General features: G+C 40.3%; 3 protein-coding genes across 6 annotated transcripts in view; 1 reads left to right on the top strand and 2 right to left on the bottom strand.

The window, feature by feature from the left end:
• ADPRHL1 (ADP-ribosylhydrolase like 1) overlaps nucleotides 1–6,870 on the bottom strand; it is a 31,571-nt gene extending 24,701 nt beyond the window's left edge. Inside the window, exons 1-2 of the mRNA XM_086770177.1 lie at nucleotides 6,420–6,870; nucleotides 2,608–2,772 (exon numbers count right to left, since the gene is read on the bottom strand). Of these exons, the coding sequence (XP_086626303.1) occupies nucleotides 2,608–2,772; nucleotides 6,420–6,633 (379 nt within the window). The 5' untranslated portion in view covers nucleotides 6,634–6,870. The remainder of the gene's footprint in view (nucleotides 1–2,607; nucleotides 2,773–6,419) is intronic.
• On the top strand, nucleotides 4,347–8,044 carry LOC147602317 (uncharacterized). The gene is made up of 3 exons (XM_086770164.1): nucleotides 4,347–4,547; nucleotides 6,799–6,969; nucleotides 7,840–8,044. Exons 1-3 carry the CDS (start codon nucleotides 4,421–4,423, stop codon nucleotides 7,938–7,940), a joined length of 399 nt encoding a protein of 132 aa, XP_086626290.1. The 5' UTR covers nucleotides 4,347–4,420; the 3' UTR covers nucleotides 7,941–8,044.
• Nucleotides 8,045–12,206: 4,162 nt separating this feature from the next.
• The window catches only part of DCUN1D2 (defective in cullin neddylation 1 domain containing 2), a 28,442-nt gene continuing 17,115 nt past the window's right edge, over nucleotides 12,207–23,533 (bottom strand). For all 4 annotated transcript variants that reach the window (XM_086770130.1, XM_086770137.1, XM_086770152.1 and 1 more), the window contains exons 5-7: nucleotides 18,807–18,889; nucleotides 16,322–16,418; nucleotides 12,207–15,573 (exon numbers count right to left, since the gene is read on the bottom strand). In XM_086770130.1, coding sequence (XP_086626256.1) covers nucleotides 15,494–15,573; nucleotides 16,322–16,418; nucleotides 18,807–18,889 — 260 coding nt within the window. In that variant the 3' untranslated portion in view covers nucleotides 12,207–15,493. The remainder of the gene's footprint in view (nucleotides 15,574–16,321; nucleotides 16,419–18,806; nucleotides 18,890–23,533) is intronic.

Raw genomic sequence — 23,533 nt, 5'->3', positions numbered from 1 at the left:
AGAGTCTTTGGGAAATCCTGACAGACCATCTTCGCAGTGTTTTCTTCCTGTTTCTTGGCTACTTCGTGAGCTTCCTAATAGAATTCTGAGGTGTGACTTCTCATCACAAAAGCTGTGTTGACACTTCCTTGTTACATCCTTTTCACTCATGCACTGCATTATTCTCTTTCAGTATGTAATACCTCAGTGGGCTTTTCTTTGCTCTACATCTGTAGAATAAGCTAAGCCCTGAAGAGGATGTGTCTTTTGTGACTACAGACCGTTCTGCACGATAACTTAGAGCCTGACACCTTTATCTCTAGTCCATCTGAGATTTACCCTTCCATTCACTCTTGTTCCCCAGCTTTCTGCATTTAACTCGCACTTTTTCCTCATGCTCCTCTACCAGTGCCACCAAGAAAAAGGCACTGTTCTCAAACGCCATTAGGAAGCCCAGCAGCTGCTCCAGTAGCTGCAGATAAAGACCTACTTGGATGCTGCAGCTTCAGCCTGAAATATGCAAGATACAGGTAGAGCCAAGCTGTCATTTGACCGGCCTTTCACAGAAAGGTACATCTCTGGCTCAAGGGGTACCACCTTACTCAGATTTTTGTTCCAGCTCTCAAATTTCAGTGATTCTCTCCTGAACAATTTGAGGTTTTGGCAATGAAACGAAACATTTTTTACCATGTCTCAGAAAGAGAAGACTCATCTGCATCAAAACTTTAAACAGACACTGACAGACAAATGGAGGCAAACACTTAACGTTGAAAATTTCAGCCTTGAGCTTCTCAACATCATAAATTGGAAATAAGTTCTTAAAATGGAAGGTGCTAGACAGCCTCCAACATGTCTTCTGGTGGTCACAGGAATCTCACCAGCCTTTAACGTAATCCAGGTACCTCTGCAATGAGCATGACATGAGGTTGCAAAGAGACGCACAGGGGAGTTTGACTTCAGAACTCAGTGTGCTGATTATACCTACAAGAATTTGAGCAGAGGAGCTTCACATAAAAAATGCAAAATTACCTAAGCCACAATTTCACTGTTTCATGAAGGCTGACATGTGAATTCTTCCTAGAAATGAGGCAAGACAGAATGACCACGGGAAACAGCATTTTAGTTCCAGCCCATCCAAGATATCATCTGACTGATAGGTATTCAATGCCCATGAAATGTTTTTGCTTTGAGAAGAAATTTGTGAACATTCAATTAAAAAGTTAATTATGTCCATAGCAGTGTCAGGCCCCGTGGTATGCTGAGCATCTCCACTTCAGGTCACTGGTTCTTTTGCTCTCAGGGTGAAAAAAAAGGCTTCTTGAGATGTTTGGGGTGATATTTGTCAGACCGGATGGAGAAGGTGGGTTTTAGCTGCCAGGTCTCAGGGGAGGAATTCATTTTAGATCATTCTAGCCCAGAATGTCCCAAGAGCGAATAGTCCATCATGGAAAGCTGGGGAGGAGGAAGGCTAAAAGAAGAGATGTAGCTCCAGCACAGCAACGGTCCAGGGAACAGCCATGCTCTGCTGCTGGAGGTGTTGAGAACTGCTCAGGGCCAGCAGCAGTTCCCACAATTATTTTGACCAAATTTTACTCACTGTCAATCAGAAAACATATGACAACTGCCAAAGAGGCACTTTCTCAGATCTACCTGGCTAATAGCAGGATGGGCAGAATAAACAGAGCGGAGATGCTTTTCTCTCCCAGCAGCTGTCATGAGGAGCAGGGGCTGAGTCAGAGAAACCTGATTGCAGAGACTCAGAAAGAGCCACCACGGTATTGTGCCGCCAGGTCTTTGTCACGGTATCGCATCACTATGTGGTGCTGCGGAGCGGTGCCGATGCGTACTGCAGTGGTAGAGCGTCACACCGACACAACAACAGTGTTTGTGTGAGCTACCATCATCTTCCAGCTGTCTAAGCCTACCTCCTCTGATGGTGTGGTGTCTCTGCAGGCTTCCAAGATTAAGTCCACTGTGTGGGTGTGGGTACATGCATTTGTGTGCACACATCACTGCATGCATGCCATTTAACTTGAAGAAGAAATTTGATTAATCATAAAATGAAATGATCATAAAGAGAAAGAAAGAGAGGGTCATGTGTAGGGAAACAGGGCTATCAGCAAAATTAGGGGATCAGCAAAATCAGGGATTATCAGCAAAACTGTCATAGTTGTTAGCAGGGCATCCACTGGGAGAAAGATCTCTGCTTTCCCTTCAGTGGACACATTGGTGTGTAGAGCACTTCACAGGCTTGGCGTTCTGTTTCAGATCTGACATTGCTGAAAAGATCCAAGGCTACAAACACTTAAACGAAAAAATAGCAGAAAATATGTCTTAAAATAACCATTAAACTCAAGGACAAAGATCTGGGCCCAGAGGCATAGAGCCAAGAACAAAGCCTCTTTAAATAGCTGTTAAAGAGGGAAGGGTTCATTTAGGAGAGGACATAGTGCCCTACAGAAGGAATTCCTGGCAGATCTCTTGCCATCCTCAGGCAAACATGGAAATGTTTCAGGGGTAGTAGCCTTTGATGTCAGGGGGGAAAAGGAAAGCATTCCTCCATAGACACAAGCACTGAAAGCGCACATTATTCAAGCTGGGATCTGTAAATGGAAATGAGTACTGTACCCTTTTCGTTGAACGGCGTGTGCCAAGCGAGAAGGTAGTTGTCTGGCTTTAATTCCCTGCAGCCTTCAATGGTAGCGGGGTCTGGCCGCCTCCCTGGGAGCTTGTCGATAGCATCCACATAGCGTTTCACCAGCTCCCGGTACAGGTCTTCTAAACACCAGTAATCTGCTCAGAGGAGGGAAGAGAAAGTTGCTGTATGAAGGCAGAAGAGCAAGACAGCACTGGAAACAAGCAAATAAGCTCACTATGCATTTAAGAAATGTTTCTATTTCCACACGGAATCCTGTTTCTAGTGCCACAGCTACCACAATTTTACGTGCCGTGAGAGTGGGCTGGAGGGAGAAGTCTTGTGTCTCATCTTTTTCTGCTTTCCTTTCCACTTTCAATTCCTTTAATCGGAAAGATAAAGGTATTCTGTTTGTCAACAATAGCTGCCCAGGGGCTTTATTTAGGCTCCGTGATGTGAAGGATTTACAGAGGTGTCGAACTGTACAGTGGGTGCGTTGCTGCCGTGGGGACTGGCCATACACAGGAAGCCAGCTGTGCCTGGCTCAGCCCGTGCCTTTCCCCTCATTTGCAGACACGAATCCAATTTAAAAATGAAAGCCTTTTTCTTTTTAATTACTATTGAATTATTTTAAAGAGGTATGTATGATTGCATACAAAATAAAATTAGTGACCTTATTTTTTAATTGGTATTTTATATTTATTTTGTCTAAAAATTCTAGGTCTTTCATGCAGGCATCCCAGTGTCTTATGTTGGTACAATAACCAGAACAGCAAGCTTTTATAAAAATGATTATAAAGATCAGTAAAAGTAGTAAATACCTACAAACTGTAGTGTTTCCAGCAGATAAATGTCTTTCTAGAAAAAGTTCACTAGCAGTATCTCTTTACAGATTGTTTTCACCAAGCGTTGCCTAAGGAGGAAGCTTTCCCCTGTTAAACACACACTGTTTCTTCAGTATAGCTGCTTCTCTTGGCTGCTACTGTGTGTTGTTGGGCTTGAAGGGCCCTGCCTTCAGCTCTTGCCGAGGAAAAGCTTCTGCTTGCATCTGTTATGGTTGTGCAATCAGTGGAAACTGAGATTTGTCCATTTGTATCTTTTCTGTGTACTTAGAGAAACGCTTGGTTTGACGCAAAGACTGAATGACACAGCAGGGGAAGTTCTAAAAATATCTTCATTTTGTCAAAGATGGTGATTTCTTGAAATCCACAGAAGACGCTTAATCTAAGAGAGTTTGGAGCCTCGTAAGCTGGAGCCACGCAAAAGTACCAGTTATAGACACAGGTGAGTAAAGATGATGCAGGGTAAAACCAACATTCCCCTCCTTTCACATAAAAAAACCCAATCCTATTCATTATGCTGGCCATCCCACATACAATCCTAAAGGAACAAGATACTTTCAAGCTGCCGACTTGTTCCAGATTTAGGAATCAGGTGTCAGTTTATCTGGATGGGAGCCAGGAGCAGGATTTACTGCCCAGCAGCTTCTGCAGATGCCTTGTCCCCAGAGCCAGAGTCCCTGTGGTCCAGCAGCTCTTGACTGCCCAAGCCCACCACAGCTCCTGCCCCTGGAGCCAAGCCATTATCTCAGCCATCAAGTCGACAGGACAAGTTCCTTCTTTAGAAATGAACCTTTATTTTTTTTTTAAACCCATGTTTAAGTCAGAGAAGAAAAGGCTTTCCTTGTTGTGGAGGTAGTTCCCCTGCTTTTGATGATGCTGGTTTTCTCCCTATGGGACAGATTTCCACTGGAAGTAGGAGTTTCATTTATCCTTCGTTGAGGGATCAACCTTTCCGTCTGTGTCCATGGTGGATTTGGAGAGCGCCAGCTCAGTCTGCAGCAGTGCCTGCGGCCCCCTCTGCTTCTGGCCGTGGCCCTCCTGGGATGTCCTCCACACAGCCAGCAAATCGCTGGCCAAAAATGCTTCCCCAGGTGAGAACTGCCTTCATCCCCAGTGCAAACCCCCACCTTGCGCTCCGTGGCTGCTGCTGCAGCCTTAGGCTGGGAGCTCCCTTGAGGGCAGTGCCCCGGCAATGGGACTTCAGGGCGAGCCTAAGCCGTGGGCACGTCCTACCCCACCTGCAAGCATCCCACACGTACATAGAGGTGTGCACCCAGGGGATGCTGTCTGTGGCCAGTGGGCAGTCGGCCAAGTGAATGAGACATGCAGGGCAGTGAGGGACAGAAATATTTTTATTTCTTATCTCCCCTCCTTTTTTCCTTTTTTTTTTTTTTTTTTTTTTTTTCTGGCTGGTCATTTTCCAGACACCTAATATAGTCTTTAAAATCTCAGCCCCGTGGCAGCAAGGGCTCCCTGCTGCACAAGGAAAGCAGGTCTTTGGGGACCGGTGGCAGCTGCCTTCACCCTCACGGACCCAGATTCCCCTCCTTTAGCTCCACTCTGTTGATTTGAGCACGTTTTTAAAAAGTTTGTGTGATCAGGCTGAAGAAATGAGAGTATAGGATAAACACAGCTGATAGTAATTACAGCTGAGATCTCTTTTCTTTAGAGCCACAGTGCTCCTGCTATACTGAAGAAATAAGATTTATTATTTTACTGTTCATCTAACTGGCTTGATCACCCACAAGTTATAGCTTTAGAGAGTTCAATATGCAAGAAACATACGATACGTATTTAATCATAGCCTATATTCAGAAATATGTTAGTCATCTTTTCTCTTGATAGGCTGACTTCTTGCCCTTATCTTTAGTGTATTAGCTACCCCTTAAACCATTGGCCAGCTAATAGCCAAGTATGAAGTGTCCAACGCACTCTTCAACTGATCTCTGCGGACTAAATTTAGAGCACATTGGCAGCAGGCAGATAAAGCGGTGAAACAGGAGCACAAGGGAAATTTCATTGACGTGAAGGATACTTAGGTGCTTTGTGAGCTTCTGCTGCTGTTAGTTAGCCAGCATTATGCGTGTTGAGAAAAATCCGGAATGTTTTTGCAGAGATTAAAAAAAAAATTCATCCTGAAGAGGCAAAATATTGCTGAATGGTCACTGTTTTCTGGCATACTTTGGATGATGATCTCGACAGTCTCAGGAAGCTCTAGTTCAGTGGGTAGGGTGTGGATACAAATATCGGCATGTCTTACAAAAGACTATTCCTACCTTAAGGAAAACCAAACGTTCTCTGTCAAACTATTGTGATTTTAGAAGACGTGTATTAATAACTTCCACTGTTCTGATAGACTTAATTATAAACATAGTATCTTAGGGTGTTTTTTGGACTAAAGACATGGAGCTCTCCTTATAAAGCAAATTGTTCCTTTTCTGGCCTTGCAAGGAGCAATTGTTTGCCCGAGGGACAGCAAAGAGGAGACAGCGCTAGTGATTTTAGCTTGAAAGAGGTATTAAGGCAACTCTACTCCAGATGGGAGTTCTGGACACAAATATGTTAAAAATGCACTTAGAAAAGCTCTTATCTTTTACAGAAGAATTTTGAGTGGCTATATTATTCCCTGATGTATTCCAGTGTACAGACAATCTCCTTAGCAATTATTTTTGAGATGTTGGACATACAGTATTTTAGTCCTTAAGCTTTAAACAACTGTATAAACCCAGGGAAAATATAGAGAGAACCCCTCCACACTCAAGAAATCAAAACTCCCTGGTTTGTGTGATGGTTGCAACATGCTCACAGAGTAGACAAGCTAATGCACATTATCATTCAGGTAAGCAGCATTTCTGACACGCTTTCTCATGAATTCCCCAGCACTCAAGCTTATTTTAAGAAATGCAGCAGCTCGACGTTTTTGCTCCTTTCCAGACTGCATTCGCTAGTCCCGTCGTACCTACCTGTGATGACAGCCTCTGCTGTAGCCATGTGCATGAGCGTGTTGTCACTTACGGGCCACTTGTCAGGGGAGAGCACCAGGTTCTCAAGCCCTCCAATTTCCTTCAGCTCCTGCTGGATTTTTGCACCTAAGGCATTGTTTTCTCGGGAGAAATTGCGATAACCGAGAGCATCCCCTACCCCAGCCAGCACGAGCGCAGCCTTAAATTTATCCATCCCGGAGACACTTTCCACTTTCCTTTTGTCCGAGATGGCCACTGAATCTTGATCTTCCTTTGTTCCTTTGCCTTCGGCTCAGCTCCTCCGACACTTTATATCAGCCATTGTGTCACTCCGAGAACACTCTCTATAAGGCAAGGACTTCCTTTTCTGGTTCTGCAGATGCCGGCTCTTGTCCAGGACCCGACGGAGAGGAAATATTTCATAAGCCAGGGATTTTGCAGGGGCTTTGTTCAATGAAACCACAGGAGCGGACCCACAAAGCGAAGTGCAAAAGCCTCGTTTCTGCAACCCAGCGCAAAGCAAGCCAGGAAATCCTCAGCCCTACCCGCCGTAAGTAACTCTACACCCAGAAAAACAGATGCCTCCACAGAGGTGTTTATTTATTTAATAACTTGTAAATGAATATATTTTCCTGCCCTTTTCTGATATGCTGGAGTCAGCCTCCCTTTCAGGGATCAGCCAGAAGGAAAGTCTGTGATAAAAGGAGTTTCCAAACTCTGTAAACACTAGAATGATGGGTTAACCAGCAAGAAACCTAGTCAAACGCAGACAACCTCTCCCATTTCTAATTATGCCCGATGGCGATATTTTGTCAACACCTTTCTCACTCTGTTCCACCTATTACAACAATGTCTTATTATTTCACTGCACCCCTGGATAAGCACTGAGCAAAATATCAACTTCAATCCCATGCCTCTTACTCCCTGGCAAAGACTGACTTTTTCCTAAGTCCAAGCTCAGGTGCAGCCCACATTTGGACACTGGAAGGAAACTATTTGGAAAGTTGCATTTAAACAGCATCCTGTGAGCCTCAGAAATGAGGTATGAAGAAATCTCACTTCATAAGAACTAAGCTTTATCAATACCATCATTTCAAACTTGATACTTGTGCAATTATGTACTTCATCCTGCTATTGCAGGTTTTTCTGTGCTTCTGCCATGCAGTGCAAGAAGAGGCTCTGTACTCTTGCAGCCTTTTAAACATGTTTTGCCCACAAACACGTCTGTGTAGGCTCAACGTCTTCCTTCATGGGGTCTGCAGAGACTGACTCAGATGGTGATTCTGAGTCACCATCCATGCTGTCACCATCCTAAAGACTCACAAATTGCTACTAAACAGAAAGCTGTAATTGTCTGGACTGTAATTTTGATAAAGGATACCTGGGGGAAAAGATCTTTGTTCTTCTTTTTGTTTTTCAGAAAGCAATACTGATTGCTATTCGGATGGAAAAGGCCAGCAGTGTAAAAGATGCTCCTGTCACCTAGATCAACAAGCAGTTCATCGTGGACTGAGTTCCTGACATGTGTAGAAATATTACTGTACTTCACAAGAAACCTTAATGCAGCTTCAGAACACAGATCAGCATAGAATCATAGAATCATTGCCATCCCTGTTCTACATTTTAAGAAATAAATTGCCAAAGTGGTGAAAGTAGCCTCTGTTAGCACACTCTTGTTTTGAAGATTAGAACCCGAGTAGCAGAAGTGTTGGGTGTTAAGAAAAGGACACTGAGAGTGTGTCTTCATTGCTAGGAATGAACAACTCTGAACTGAAAAAGCAGAAAAAGAGGGCAATTATGGCTTAGGATACCAGGGGCACTATATAGGGACCAGGGGAGATGCAGGGCCAAGTGTTCTACAGTGGGGCTGTGGCCAGTCTGCTCTAGAGATGGCTACTCATGAGCAGTGTGGATGCCAGCATGGCTCATCCCATCTCCAGATGGCTCTTCATGAGCACTGAGGATGCTAGCCCCTCTGCCCTCCACGGCTATGGGAACAGGCATCACCTCCCCCAACCAGGGCATTTAAGCAACATAGGGGTAATCTTAGCATCACCCCTGCACTATCAGGTTCTGTGTGTCTGAAAATAACACTCAAAATGGAAAACTAAGGCCAAGACAGCTTCCAAAAACTACACCAGGCAGAAGCACTGACATTGATGTCTCCGCTACAGGTCATAGAATCATAGAATGGTTTGGGTTGGAAGGGACCTTCAAAGGTCATCTAGTCCAACCCCCCTGCAAGGAGCAGGGACATCCCCGACTAGATCAGGTTGCTCAGAGTCCCATCCAACCTGGCCTTGAATGTTTCCAGGGATGGGGCATCCACCACCTCTCTGGGCAACCTGTGCCAGTGTTCCACCACCCTCTGTAAAAAATTTTTTCCTAGTATCTAATCTAAATCCATCTCCCTCTATTTTAAAACCATTACCCCTCATCCTATCACAACAGGCCCTACTGAACAGCCTCTCCCCAGCTTTCCTGTAGGCCTCCTCGAGGTACTGGAAGGCCGCTATAAGGTCTCCCCGGAGCCTCCTCTTCTGCAGGCTGAACAGCCCCAACTCTCTCAGCTTGTCTTCATAGGAAAGGTGCTCCAGCCCTCTGATCATCTTCGTGGCCCTCCTCTGGACCTTCTCCAACTAGTCCATGTCCTTCTTACGTTGGGGGCTCCAGAACTGGACACTGTACTCCAGGTGGGGTCTCACCAGGGCAGAGTAGAGGGGGAGAATCACCTCCCTCAATCTGCTGGCCACACTCCTCTGATGCAGCCCAGGATGCGGTTGGCCTTCTGTGCCGCAAGGGCGCATTGCCGGCTCATGTTGAGCTTCTCATCCACCATCACTCCCAAGTCCTTCTCCTCAGGGCTGCTCTCAATCCATTCCCCGCCCAGCCTGTATTTGTGCCTGGGATTGCCACGACCCAGGTGCAGGACCTTGCACTTGGCCTGGTTGAACTTCATGAGGTTGGCATGGGCCTACCTCTCCAGCCTGTCAAGGTCCCTCTGGATGGCATCCCTCCCTTCCAGTGTGTCGATGGCACCACACAGCTTGGTGTCGTCGGCAAACTTGCTGAGGGTGCACTCTATCCCACTGTCCATGTCACCGACAAAGATGCTGAACAGGGCCAGGTCCTGCACCCTTCCGCGGCACCCACCACAGAGCGTTACGATTTGGAAGCACACAGGAAGGTGAACTTGCAAACCAAGGACAGGAGAAATCACCTCCTGAGGCACTACGGAGAGCCAGAAAGGGCCTCATCAGACGAAAAGTTCCTTCCTGAAAACAGGCAAAGCTACTCTTAATTTTCCATTTATGTTTTCCTTCCGAACGTGGCTGGCAGTTGCACTGCCCTTTTGCCTCCCGTAGACTTACCCTGATGTATGCATGCTTGGCTCTTGTTACACAACCCAAAATAGGAATAAAATCTTTGGCTTTAGAAATAAGGCTATAATGAAAACCCAGAGAAAATTTCAGAGAAGTTCTGTTTTTCAACTCTGCAAAACATACATGCAGCAAAGAATTTAGCTTTTATTTAATCTTTTAATTGCACATGATCTCCTTTTCATGTGGTACTTCCAGCTACTATGAGCTCTCTGGGCAGAGGTAGGTTAGGCGTACTGATATCTACCCCTACTTCTCCCAAATGAGACAATTATTTGTAAATTATCATACTTGTATGTCTTAAACACAGCCAAAATGCAGTAACTCCATTAAGATGGATAAGTATTCACCTATCATACATATTTACAACAGGAAAAAATACCCAAGTAGAGTTGGTGAAAAAATGACTGATAAATCTTAAATCAGATAAAAATGCAGCTTTGGTGTCCTCTCATTAGTGTACATATGACTGCTTTCAGATGGGGCGAATTCAGAAAATAAGGAAGGAGAAGGCAGGACAGAGAAAAGACTTATTTGTGTTGGTGGCAACATGCTGTTGTTTCAGGTCATCTGCATTTGAAACCCTACTTGAGAACACGAAAGCATGCCTTCAGCAAACCTGGCTCTACCTGCCTCTTCCTCCCGAGGGGATGTGAATCACTGCTCTCTACTGCCCAGGAGAGGGCTCTTGGGCTCTACAGGCGCTGTTATCTTTTATGAATAAATGAACTGGTGAAGGAAGCATGGACTGGGACTACTCTGTCACCACAAGCCCTTCAAGTCAAAGAGGAAGGCTCCCCAAGTACTTCACCCATGAGTGAGTGCTGCTTCTGCCATCCCAGGCTGTATCCTAGAAAAGTAAGGCTGACACCAGACGGGTCTCCTCAACGATTCAGTTTTCCTCTCCAGCTCCCGTTTAGACTTGAGCCTGTTCACTAAACCTTGTCAGACTTCTGTCAGAGCTGCATCTTTGCCACTGCTGAAGGGAAGGGTTTCACTTTGGCAACAGGATAATTTTTTTAGGAACAATACTAATTATAGAACACATTCACTGAGAGCCAGGAAAAAAAAAAGATAAGACTGCTTTTACTCAATTCTTTAATCATAGGGATGAAACATTTTCATACTGCTTTACATCATTGCCTTAAAAGAAAAATATTCCTTTAACAACACAGCATGGACTTTCCTCTTCTTTACCCTCTTGACAGCCTATGCCATGACCTGAAGCCTATAGAGTTTGCCTAACAACAAATAGCACAGCGTATTTAATTGCTTGTAAAAGACAAGACATGGGAATTTGTCAAGTATACCAACAAAAGGAAGTATCCCAATAACTGTACTCAATCAAAATTTGAATGCCCTTAAGCTTCACCAGGCCTGTCTCATTAAGAGGGGAACATTATCTGAAACATGGAATTTTCTGCATGTGGTTGAAGAGGTAGCTGCAGTTGCAGATCATTCTGTCAACAACTTAGAACAAAAAAGCCCATTTTAGAGGCGTCGCATCCTCACCTAATTCTACCCAGCATACTGTATACAATGCAAAGATCAGAAAACATGTTTTGTTGAGTATTTTTTCAAAATAGTTCTCATGGTTGTAAAACATTACACTTTTTCCCTTTCAGATGGGCTGTTGCCTTTTGGTGTGCCAGATGCTGGTTGGCATCAGCTGAGGGAAGCTACCGGTGCTGACACTCAAAAGGAAAAGAGCTTGCCATGGTTCAAATATCAGCATCAGCAGTTTCGCTGTTACAGGAGAAATACAGACTCATGCAATACCAAGCAGTCAGCGGTTGGTGGGACAATCTGCTCACAGGACAGGGACAGGCAGTTCCACCACTGTGCCTGCTCACCCACCAGGACACTCAGCTGCTCTTGTGCTCGCAAGGGATGGGAACCACTTGAACCACTGGTCTGGCTGACTGCAGTGTCACAGAGGCTGGAGAGGGATGCCAGCTGGGAGAGTACAGAGGACAACTATTTATTTTGATTTAAACTTTCAGAAAAGAATTGAGGACAGCTGAATACATACCTCTGAAGGTCTTTACACAGACTTCTGAGTGTGCTGCTTCTCCTACAGAGTTCTGAGCCTAGGACTGAGCAAGACTTACCCTGCAATTACACCTCTCATTGCCAGTAGAACTAAGACACAAATTGCAGAGTTCGGTCGTTAGCAGGTATATGGAGTGGCTGCAGCACTGCAGCTAAACACAGTGAGCTTCTTAAAAGCCTAAAGGTGGCACAGATGAGCAAAACAGACATTTGTTGCAACTGCTAAAAATTCATGAGTTACATCCTTGCCTTCTTCTGACTGATGGAATAATAATGCAAGAATCTAATAAATTAACCAGAAAACAAAAAAAGCCCACCAGCCTTTGCAATGCAGAAAGCTGACAAAAACCATACAGACATCTCATGTGACTGACTCCAATCCTTTATGTTGACAGTCCATTTATTCCTTTTTCCATTGCCACAAAAATTACACACATACGTACAGCTTACTCAGCAGCAAATCTCTCAGGTGCATTGAATGAGCAGATGCCCGCAGGTTTGCTCTCCTTGGCATGACATACATGATAAATTACATTTAAATTTAGAATTGGCAAGTACAAATCCTGTGGCTCAGTTTCAAACACTCTAGGACGTAAAACCAAACAACTTGGCACCAAGTTTAAAAATACATACTGCATATCTAGGAAGTAATACTGTATGCACTGAACAGCTTGAAGACATCTGTACCATTTATGATTATAAATTGATCAGGCTAGGTGTTACCACTGGACCAGCTTACCTAAAAATCAAGTCAGAGTACCCTGTGAAGTGGAACAGTGGACAGTAGTGAATTATTAAAATACACAAGTCATAATTTGAAAGCAGTTTGTGTTTATTTTTATGACTGTTCAAGTGTGAAGGGGTTACTCCATGCTATTACTTACGGGAATGTAAAATGCATATGTGACTTCAAATGGGTAGAAGACTAGGAAGAACAAAAGAAAAAGTGTACTACACCTAGGAGTTACTCATTCTCAGCCAGCTTCCTATCTTGAAAGCATTTTGCCCAGTCTCTGTTGGAAGGTGTTCTCCATGAAGAATCCTCCAAAGAACAAAGCTTAACAGTAAGTGAACAAGTGTGTATATATAGAAATTGAATACTGTGCTAAGCACCTTCCTTCTTCGTCAGATTAACCAAGCAAAAAAACCCTCAACCCACATGCATTTTTATGCTCTATTTATTTTAAAAGGTAACAGGCTAATCAGATTGATTTGAAGGAGTTCTCAGCATGAAGAAATGTTTCACAAGCTCTAGTGGTATGAAACTATTCAGTTACATCACATACCAAGACTAAACTACTTCTGGTCAGCTACGCTACAGCTATATGTTTTAAGTGGCAATTGAGTGAATAACAAGCATTCCACAGCTTTTGGCTGGATAAATACACTGATGTTACGAGATGTTACACATTCTCCAAAGCCTACAGGACAGATATAGAAATGGTTCGTTTTGGGAAGGAAGAGTAGGTAAATCAAACGCATTAAGAAGAGCATAATAACTAATTTTAAATCTCCATTGACTTCTATAGAATACCTGGACTTATGTACACAAATGCCCTCCTAAAAAAAAATGTCATCAGAAAGTAATAATTTGTCTTAATACGACTCCCTAACTCTACACAGCAGAGAGAGGCAGCAGAAGGCCGAGACACTGGCATCTAGTGGCTGCCATGCAAGATCTAACACTTACAAACACTGCTTAGGGTGAAACGACTGCTGCTACTACATCACTCCTGGGGCATTTGCAACTCGCCTGCTATATTCTTATTAACAGAAAATCTGCTAATTGGTTCAAATTTGTCCTAATCCTGCTTTTTAAACATCATGCACAACTGAAATTCTCTCAAGCAGAAGAATGAAGGTAATCTTTCTGTAGGCAGCAAGTACATTTGTTCTCGTAGGCTGCGCTGACATAAATGAAAGCTGACTGCTTATATGCAACTCTAAATATTAGAGTTTAAGAGAATATTGTAAGCTTTTATCCCCTCACAATTATAAAATAAAACAGTATGCTCTCATGCAATACTTAAATCACCTGATGTGATCCAAACAGATATAAATTATATAGCTTAATGAACTATTTTCTCCAAAATCCTTGCATCTGTTCAGCTCTGATTACAGAAAATATATTAATCTTATCTGTACATACTCTTCAGCAAATCTTTAACAAACTTTTATAGTGGCTATGACAAACTCATTTTGATGAGGTAGCATTTAAAAGAGCCCCGTGTGAAGACATGAAGACATGTTGAATAGTTTATAGTAAAACTTTTTTGTGCTTAGGCATTGGAAGACACTGTTGAGAAAGAGGAGACTGACCTCTGTACACTTTATAATCACTGGCTAGGGAAAAGGGGAGAAACAAATGACAGAACAAATTCAGATTTGGTGAAAACTAGTCCAATTCCACTAGCCTTGAGATCAATGATACTGCATTAATTTACTCTTTTTTTTTCCTTAAATAAATGTTACTGAATGCACAATACATTCAGAGACATGAATGTTTATCATCATTAATGTAAAGTCTCCTTACCCCTAACTATTTCTCCCAATGTAGAAGCCAACTAGTTAAGACTCAGGTAGGGCTTACTCACATTTATTTTCTGAGACGTGCCAGGAATTGCATTTTTAACTATGTTGCAATTAGCTAGAATTTATGATATGTTTCAGGCCACAAATAAAACTAAAAGTTATTTTCCACCAGTTCATTATTTAAAGTAAATAAAACTTATAATTGAAGACTAACTGAGTTATGATAACCAAACACAAATTATAAAAGCATCTTTGGTTGTTTAATGGCTACTTCAAAATGGTTAATAAAAAAAGCTGGAGTTGCAACACAGCATAGAATTACAGAATGATTTGGGTTGGAAGTGATCTTAAAGATCATGTAGTCCAACCCCCTGGGCAGGGACACTTTTCATTAGGTGGAAAAATTGTACAAAACAGAATCAGCAATCCTACTGTTACATGTCCAAGCACTTCAAGAAGAAGAATGAGGAAGTTGATCTTACTGAGAGAAAATAAGAGGCTGGATGCAATCAATCTATACATCTAGGACTTTAAAATATAAATTTAAAATTTTGGCAACAAGTAAAAAAAAGTATAAGTGCTTTTTTTGTTTTGTTACAATTCTGTATCAGGACACATCCATGGAATTAACTGTTATAAAAATACAACATACTGCATAAGTTTTATTTAGGGATTTAATTTATATACCACAAATACTGCTTTTAATATAAGTACAATATAATACAGTTTTATTTATGTAACTGCTGGTGTTCACTTTGGATCATGAACTGAGTTGCATGCTGTGCTGTCAAAACTGTAATAAAATGGCCTCTAGTTAAACTTCTCCAAAGTATAAAATCATGCAAAATCTACATCCTATATGATACAACCAGTACAATAATTGAAGCCAATAGCCTACAAACAGCCTGGACTACCTTCTGAGTTTGTTCTTGAAGCGTCCACGTGTCAGCCATCATTTTCTTTAGGCAGAAAGGAAGAATTTCATTTTGTCTGCAGAGTGTCATCACCACCACTGAAACCAGCAACAACGTGCACAGTTATCAGTCAACAAATCTTTGTTACCTAATGCAGTTCAGAACGCACGTTTAGTCCATATTGACAAGTCTGGGGTTAGGAAGTTTTACGCTTTCCTCCTGTGACTACTGGTCGTGCATATTCCACAAAGTCATCTATAAGAACAGGCCACGCTCCTGAAGAGAAGTCAAGCAATTCAGAAATTAATGTATCGTTATTAGCAACAAATTGGTGCAGTCTCTAAATGCAAAGGATCAGAAGCTCACAGATTTCTGGCCTAGTCTGGCTTTAACATGCATGTCATGATAAACACTTGAAGAAAAAAAACCCAACCTAATAAGTTAAACATTTGAATCTCTTCTTGCAGCAATAGTTCTTAGTACAAACAAAATGTATTTAGAGCATAATTCACACTATAAAGTTTATAAGCATTAGCTGATTGCAAAACCATGGCATTCTTATTAGAGTAATTCGTAACTTCGGAAATATTTCTGTACACTGTCATTCCAAAATAGGTTTTCCAGGATCAGAAACAGACTGTAAATTGCTTTCAAGTTAGTAAAAAAAAAAAATGCTCATGTAGACATTCTTGCAAGTAGAAAAATTATGTATTTCCTTGCAGTTAGCAGCACTTTTGTAAAAAAAAAAAATATAGTTTTCACTGAGACTCTTGCAGCATAACAGGTTCAAATAGCATGTGCTATATCACGGTGTGACAGTATCTTTACTGCTACTTACATATTACAGAAAACTAGTTAATTTTCTTATCATTACTGTTTCGGCAACAAGTATGACACTATTTGCAGCTAAACCCCTAAGGGTAATCAAATTAAGACAGAGGGTAGCAGTATGTTCTGTTGTTAATTTATAGCAATATTTTAATTCTGCTGTACCAATTTTTGAAGATATTCAAGTACTGCTTACCTTCTTCATCATAGTTGGACATATCATCTGCAATCATATTTCCAAAGTCTAACAAAAGATTCCAAGTATCTTTTGGAATTGATCTTTTATGATGTTCCTATAAAGGAGGAAAAGTGGTACTGTTCAATTCAAACTATTTTCAAATTCCACAGTAGTATTTTACATTCACATATACAAAAACACATGTCCTACAAGTATTTCCTCTTCTCTCTTTCTTTTTTTTTAATAAAGTTCAGAGTTCCCGAAGAAAGCTACAAAATAAATGGCAACTACAGAAAGCAAAAAAGTGTAAGAAGTCTTTGATAGTTTAATTTCTTCCATTCTGCTTTTAGGGTATGTGTTCTTAACTTGTTATGGAAAAGAATAAGCCAAATGCACTTCATATTTCTACTTAATGCTATCCATTCCAGGTTCCAAAACAGTGCAGCTATGGGTTAGCATTCTGCCATTTCAACTCGAGCCCTTTTTTCCTATCTCTTTTTACTTAGGCTTACCCAATCTCTCTTCAACTTGTTGGTCATAGTTTCAACCTACACTCTTCTCACTCCCAGACCGTCTCCTGGATCCATCATCTCAGCCTCTCTTCAGCTGTTCTCTCCTTCACCATAACGCAATACCTGCATTTGCTCCATTTCTGTCCAGTCTCCTTTTTCCCCCAGTCTGTCCTACTCTCTGCTACCACCTCCCTGTCTGATCTTGAGTATACTCTTTCTGCATCACCCCATTCACAAATACTAGTTGCCATTCTGGCCAGTTTGAGTAGCAATCCAAAAACCTTCAGTCCCAGTCAGTGTTCTCTCAGCTTTTAAAGTTAGCACTCCCAAGACGACGGAGTGTGTGGGGAAACACAACTACTAAGCAGCAGTGAGCTGTAGGATTAACTCAGACCATTCATATCTCCCTTCATCTATCGATATCACTGTGTTACCTGAAGATAGCAGGGGAGAGTAATAGGGAATTAAATTTACACAGCTAGTTCTGGTTTGCACCAAAAAGTTGCAACTATATGAAAAAAACTTGATTGGCAAAGGGTTGTGGGTTTTTTTTGTGTTTGTGTTTTTGGTTTAGAGTTGTGGAGTGGGTTTTTTTTAAGCAGTAATACTCTGAAGTATTGAGAGGAACAAACTGCACTGAAAAAATCTGAAATTTGATCAAAACGAGGTTGATGTCCAACACAACAGCAAACACGAAGCCAAACATTGTATCTTGACTGCAAAAAATATGACAAGCAAACATACCTTCTGGAAAAGGTTCCTTAAAACAAACAAAACAAACCAAAAAACCTCCTTATCCTAAAGGCTCCCAAGTTGCTTGCTTCTTAGGTTGAACTTTTGTAAACTTTTCTTCTAAACTAAACATTCAGGTTAAATATTTGTAACAAAGTAAGACAATTTTTACCACATCATCTAGATTATTGCTTGAAGTGAAGATCTGCAGAACTGTCTGTTGTAACAAACTCAATCACATAGCCAAGTGGGGAAAAAAATGTTAGGACTTCCTCACTTACATCTATAGAGCTGAATTTGGATGCGTTAACTGTATTAAAGCAGTTAAAATGTGAAATGTTTTCACTGATTCCTGATTAAGCTGGTACATTATTCAGTAAATAAAATATACTGTCCACAAATTTAGAAAAAAACTTCAGAAAATATTGCAAAAAATATACACTTTCCCTATTAAGCATTGGTGATTATGAGACAAAAATGCAGAGAGTCTTAATTCTCCTGAACTATAGATAAAAAGATAAATTGCAAAAAAAAAACCAAGAAAAAAATAATACTTTATGTAACATTTTATAAGGTTTGGGTTTTTTTTTATTTTTGCAAGTACACAGAAATGCAAATGTAGAAACACAGATCAATGAATCAGGTCTTTAATAAGAATACTTTGCAATTTCTGAAGTTTAATTTATGCATCTTCACCCCATTGCCCACAGAATTACGCTGGTAACAGAAAATAGTCAAGATCAGTTCACAACTGTTCTCTAAAAAATGAGTCAAAATAATTACTCAGGCAAGAACTTTCACTTAAAAAGAAAAGAAGTCTTTCAGGTTAAATCAGTCATAACAGAATTGACATTTTAGAAAGACTGAATTTATGCATTAATACCACAAAAGGCAGAGAATGGTAAAATACACGGTTGACAATAATTGCAGCTGTCTTGAGAATAAAGACAAGATAGGTTCAATCTACAATCGTGGCTTCATTTCATGCAGAAGCTTTCATAAGTAGGAGGATACAGGATCAAGGAAGCAGAATACTCTACTGCTTTGCTACATCTTTTTGCGTTCTTCTCAATTAGAAAATTACACGGAGAAGATCTAATTTGCCTTGATTTAAGACTATTTTATATCAGTTTTCAAAAAGGAAAAAGTTCAAAGGAAGTATTCAGACATCCTGTCTTTTTCTTTATTGTAAGCACACAGCCTACAAGTCAGACTACTGTGGACTAAGATACTCAGGAAAGAATACAGCACGTACTTACCAACAAAAATTTATTCCAAAGATCTAGAAATTTAAACCTTCCTGACAAGACTAAATTCCAATATGCAATTGCCATTTCTAGATCTGCAAGAGACAAAGCAACATGTAAATATTTCAGCACGTTATACCCAATAAAGCTCTTATGGTTAAACAACTAATGCTACATCCAGTATATTATGATACAAACTAATAACACTGTTGAAAATCACTACAAAAATCGTAAGGAACTGTTTTCTAGTCTCACTGACCCAAAAGGTGGAATACAAGCAGTAATGGTATAAACTGCATATTGAACATTGCACTCATAAAGAATAGAATCTTTTTGTCGCCATCCAGCAGTGCCAAATTAAATCTACTTTATATCTACAGAAACAGAACAAAACAGTTAACAGCCTTGCACAAACAGGAATATTCACAGAAACCCAAACATTTAAGTGTGCAGGTGCCAATTCTTGTCACATCTTAGACAAACTTGACTTTAAAAGGAATTTAAGGACATGACGGGATTAAAAAAAAAGATTTGTCTAGGGCACAACAATTCTACAGCACCCCTTATGGCAATAATTCTCTTCTTCTGGAATCATTTAGAAGATAAACACCTACACTCAACACTGAAAATATAAGTGGGAGAAAGCAGCCCTTATTCTGCACCATGACTCTGAGAGCAGAGCTCAGCTCATGCATGCCAACAGGAGGATGCAGCACTGCCACACATTTAAATGGAAAAATAGGAGCAATATTAGATGCAGCATGAGGGTAGAAAGGATGTTTTCCTGAAGGCCTGCTTTCATTTTCAGCAGCTCACAATACCTAACAGCTTCTGTGCTTGGTCCCACAGGTAACAACACTAAATGTGCGCGTACTGCTATGCAGCCACAAAACAAAGCACAGCCTTTCCTAAACCACAAGAAGATTTCAGTTTGTACTTTCGGTGCAAAGCAAGTACAAACAAAATATGGAACTTGAAACAAAAGTATTGTCATAGCAGATAAGACAGAAGCTTGTCCTCCACCTACAAGAAAGGAGCATGGTATTTGAAATTGTACATATCACATTACAAACCAAAGGACACTCTGCCACCTGAAATCAAGTTTCAAGTCTGAAAGAGATGTTCCAGATTTTAACATAGCCAGTTCCCTACAGTCTGTATCATGGAGTACTGGAGCCTAGACAAAGTGCAACAGTTAAGATGCAGAGAAATGCAGTACACCTGTAACTAGCTATATAAAGACAGGGCTGCTGGTGCTTGTTCTACTATTATCAGAGTTCTTTTCAGTACAGAACTTGCTTTATGCACTAATAAGCTTCTTTTAGCCCTTCCGGTCTTCGTCACCATACTCACTTTTCACAGAAAATAAGTAGAAGAGAACAGTTAATAGCATTTACTTGCTGTTTAGATATGCAGATTAATTATTCCTATCTGTTATCTCAAATGAAAAGCAAAAGAAATGAGAAGGGAGAAATTTGAATAATCTTAAAGGTTTCTAAACTTCACTGTGAAGTGATCCCATTCACTGAGGCTTCATTACGAAGACATAACCTTTCCAAGCCAATCTTGCAAACCTATCACATGACAGCACTAAGCAAAACGTACTTTGAAAAAAACCCACTCTGAATAGCAGAAGTTTTTTATACTTCTGATGAAATATTCCTTGCAACACTAAAAGATATAAATTAAAAAACCCAAAAATAAATTTTAAAAAAGCCCTACACCATGAGAGTTCTACACCCCACAGGAAGATGCTTTTGCAAGGCATGGATTTCTTAAGCAGTCTTAGGAATACCTATTTCAATGTTGCACAGATACAAAGGCACCATTACAAATAAAATAAAATCAAGCTACAATTATAAACATATGCCGGTTTTGTACCAAAAAATTTGCTTGCCATATTCCAGACTAATGATGCAAATTTTATAAATAGAAAGGAAAAGACAGATGCATGAATCTCTGGAAGCTAATGCCTAAGCAAGGACCAGTTTAGAAGAGACTTCACTGCAAACATCCATGTTCATATTCAAGACATAAAAATGCTAAATGGTTAATGTTCAAAGAACATCATAAAAATACCATATCATATACTGTACATTATACAATGATTTGAGCTTTCCCTTCACCTCCAAGTTTTCGTGTCAATATCTAACGAGTGCAGCTGCTTCAGTACAATGGCTTTACAGTCCAAAGTTTTTGCCTACACTGAAACAAAGCCTAAATATCTAGATATTCAGCTTTCTGGATATCTAGTCTAGCTGTGGCCACACACAGCATCTGTAAAGTCTTCTGTAGTAAAACCCTAAGAACCGACTGTGTCACCTAAAGGTGATACCAATTACCATTACAAAATTATTAAAACTAAAATTACTAAAATTTTTTCAAATACATAAAATGTCTAAGTAAAACTAGTTCAAGGGAGGAAAAGGTTAGTATAATGTTTTAATAATTTAAAATATTATTTTGCTAAATAACATTTATCATAGTAAACATGTTTCAGTATGTTTTAAAGAATTCTTCACACTTTTGAATTACTTAAACAATCAGCCTTCACAATCAGACGTATTTTGTACGCAGTATGATCTATTCTGAAACATTGAAGCTTCATTCTAAAATTGTTTTTAAAAACCCTCACCCTCTTCTAACCTATTGAACCAAAAGCTTGAAGTGATAACAAATTAGGACAATTAATGCAGAAAGAGAAATATATCATCAGTTAGACAGCCTGTACCTACTATCAAGATTTGATCAATGCTTATCTTGTTAACAAAGAAAAAGTCATTATTAGATTCTTGCATGAATTAAAAAAAAAAAATTTAATTATCCCTTTGCCACAATTTTGGACAAGGGCAATGAAGTCATCGCACATCGGTAACCAAGGAAGTGAGAAAACAGAAAGATAAGTCAACAGAAATCAAGGAATGGCCTGGAGAGTAGGATTTATGAGGAATATGAAGTAAAGTTCATTTAGACCTGCTGTGCCAAAACAGCACTCCGGGACTGCAGCACTCACTTGACATCCTCTGCCAAATGCTGCTTTCCAGCTCAGACTGCCCAGCAACAGAGCTGCTCATGCAGTCATGTTTGAAGCTGTCAGAATGTTAGAACTAATTCACCTAAATTACTGATATAACTTAAAAGAAAAAAAAAAAAAAAAAAAGGCTAAAGTCATTACATTGGCCTCCTAATGACATTTTAAAATCTTCAAGTTATTTATGAGTACTATAATATTAGTCACTGTTGTCCTCATAATCCCTAGTTAGAAAATTACTTAAGTTCTGTACAGTATGATGTACTGCTTCAGAGCTTTGAAACAAAACCAAACAATTTATTTTAATTTCACATTTTGAGATTAACTGATTGTCCCAGTACTGCCTTTTTCTTCCTTTATGGATGTTTAATCTTCTTGTCAATACTGCAAAACTTTGCTACTTTATATGTTATTTCTATGAGAGACTTTGGTCAGTTTCTTTTAAGTGTCAGTGCTCACCCATGAGTTTTATTCAAAAAAGTATGCTCTGAAACTACATAGGCAGTTGCCCCGCCCCCTCCCCCCAAAATAACAGGATGTATCAGCCTTAACCAGTCCATCTACAGACACAAACCAACAAATTAGTAAAGAATGTAATAAAGCTTGTAAGAGGAAAAAGTTAATTTTATTAGACCAGTTAATGAGGATGAAAAAAAAAAAAATAGTTTAGCAAATGAAAATTTCAGAGCCAAGAGTCCCTTTGTTTGAGGCTTTCTCTTCCCAGTGCTTTAAACAAAACTTACTCTACAGCTTTGTAAACAAAAAAAGAGTAGCCAAACTCTCCTATTCCCAACACTGCATAAAAAAAATAATCTGGACAGGTGCAAGACACAGAATCTACTATATCACTTAATCGTTTTGTAAAAATATATTCAGCCTTTGTAAGAGACCTAATTTCAGACGTCATATAATTTGTCCTAAAGTATCACTTGGTTGATATTCTTTGATCCCTTTCCTCTTGTTTTCCCACTGATCACTGGCAAATACCATACTTCTGTAAAGCTAAAACAAAAACTACACTGCACAAAATTATTTTGTTTCAATAAAACTCCTGGACAATGTGGTGCAGAAATGTGGAAAACTGGTGCAGATGTGGGAACAGTTTAAACTGGTGTCCATCTATCTCAGCAACTGGACTATCACACTACCTGACCAACAAACATCAAATGAATACTTGCAAGATTCAGTGAGTTACTTGATTCCTCGTTTCCTCATCTCTGAATGATTCTAAGAGTCTTCTTCGGGTCCCAAATTACTAAGAACATGGACACAAGAATTAGTTTCTTTCCTAATCAGAACATTTTCTTCTACTAACAAATAAAATTCACATAGCAAAATAACAAGAAAATACCATCAGGATTGAACCTAAAAATACTTCACCAAATTGCCAAAAGTTTAGAGCAAAATAGCCCTTATCTGCAATTAGGAGGTCCCCCTAGAAGGAAGAGAGAAGGGGAAAAACAGATAAAGGGTATGATACAAATACTGGAAGTGGTTAAACTCAGGATCCAGCTAAGCTGGATCCTTTCATCCCTGCAAAGTCATAAGCAAAGAGCTTCCCAGTGCTCTACTGTAGGGGATGTATAACGCACAGTGTCAGAGTTAAGTCCCTGTGGTGGACAGTGAAGAGTGGTGAAGCACAGTATATGGATTTCAGAAGAGCTTTGCAGGAATTGGGCAGGGTCTGACTGCACTTATTAACTCTGTC

The sequence above is a fragment of the Chlamydotis macqueenii genome, chromosome 1 (genome assembly GCF_036417535.1).
Source record: "Chlamydotis macqueenii isolate bChlMac1 chromosome 1, bChlMac1.mat, whole genome shotgun sequence".
Lineage (NCBI taxonomy): Eukaryota > Metazoa > Chordata > Aves > Otidiformes > Otididae > Chlamydotis > Chlamydotis macqueenii.
The sequence above is the reverse complement of the archived record's forward strand: the minus strand, read 5'-3'. Positions and strand labels throughout refer to the sequence as shown.

Excerpts from the sequence above, each read along its gene's own strand:
- LOC147602317 (XM_086770164.1), top strand. The coding sequence starts at position 4,421 with ATGGTGGATTTGGAGAGCGCCAGCTCAGTCTGCAGCAGTGCCTGCGGC. Across the intron at positions 4,548-6,798 it reads GGCCAAAAATGCTTCCCCAG|ATGCCGGCTCTTGTCCAGGA; the intron begins GTGAGAACTGCC and ends CTGGTTCTGCAG. Across the intron at positions 6,970-7,839 it reads AATCCTCAGCCCTACCCGCC|AAAGCAATACTGATTGCTAT; the intron begins GTAAGTAACTCT and ends TTTGTTTTTCAG.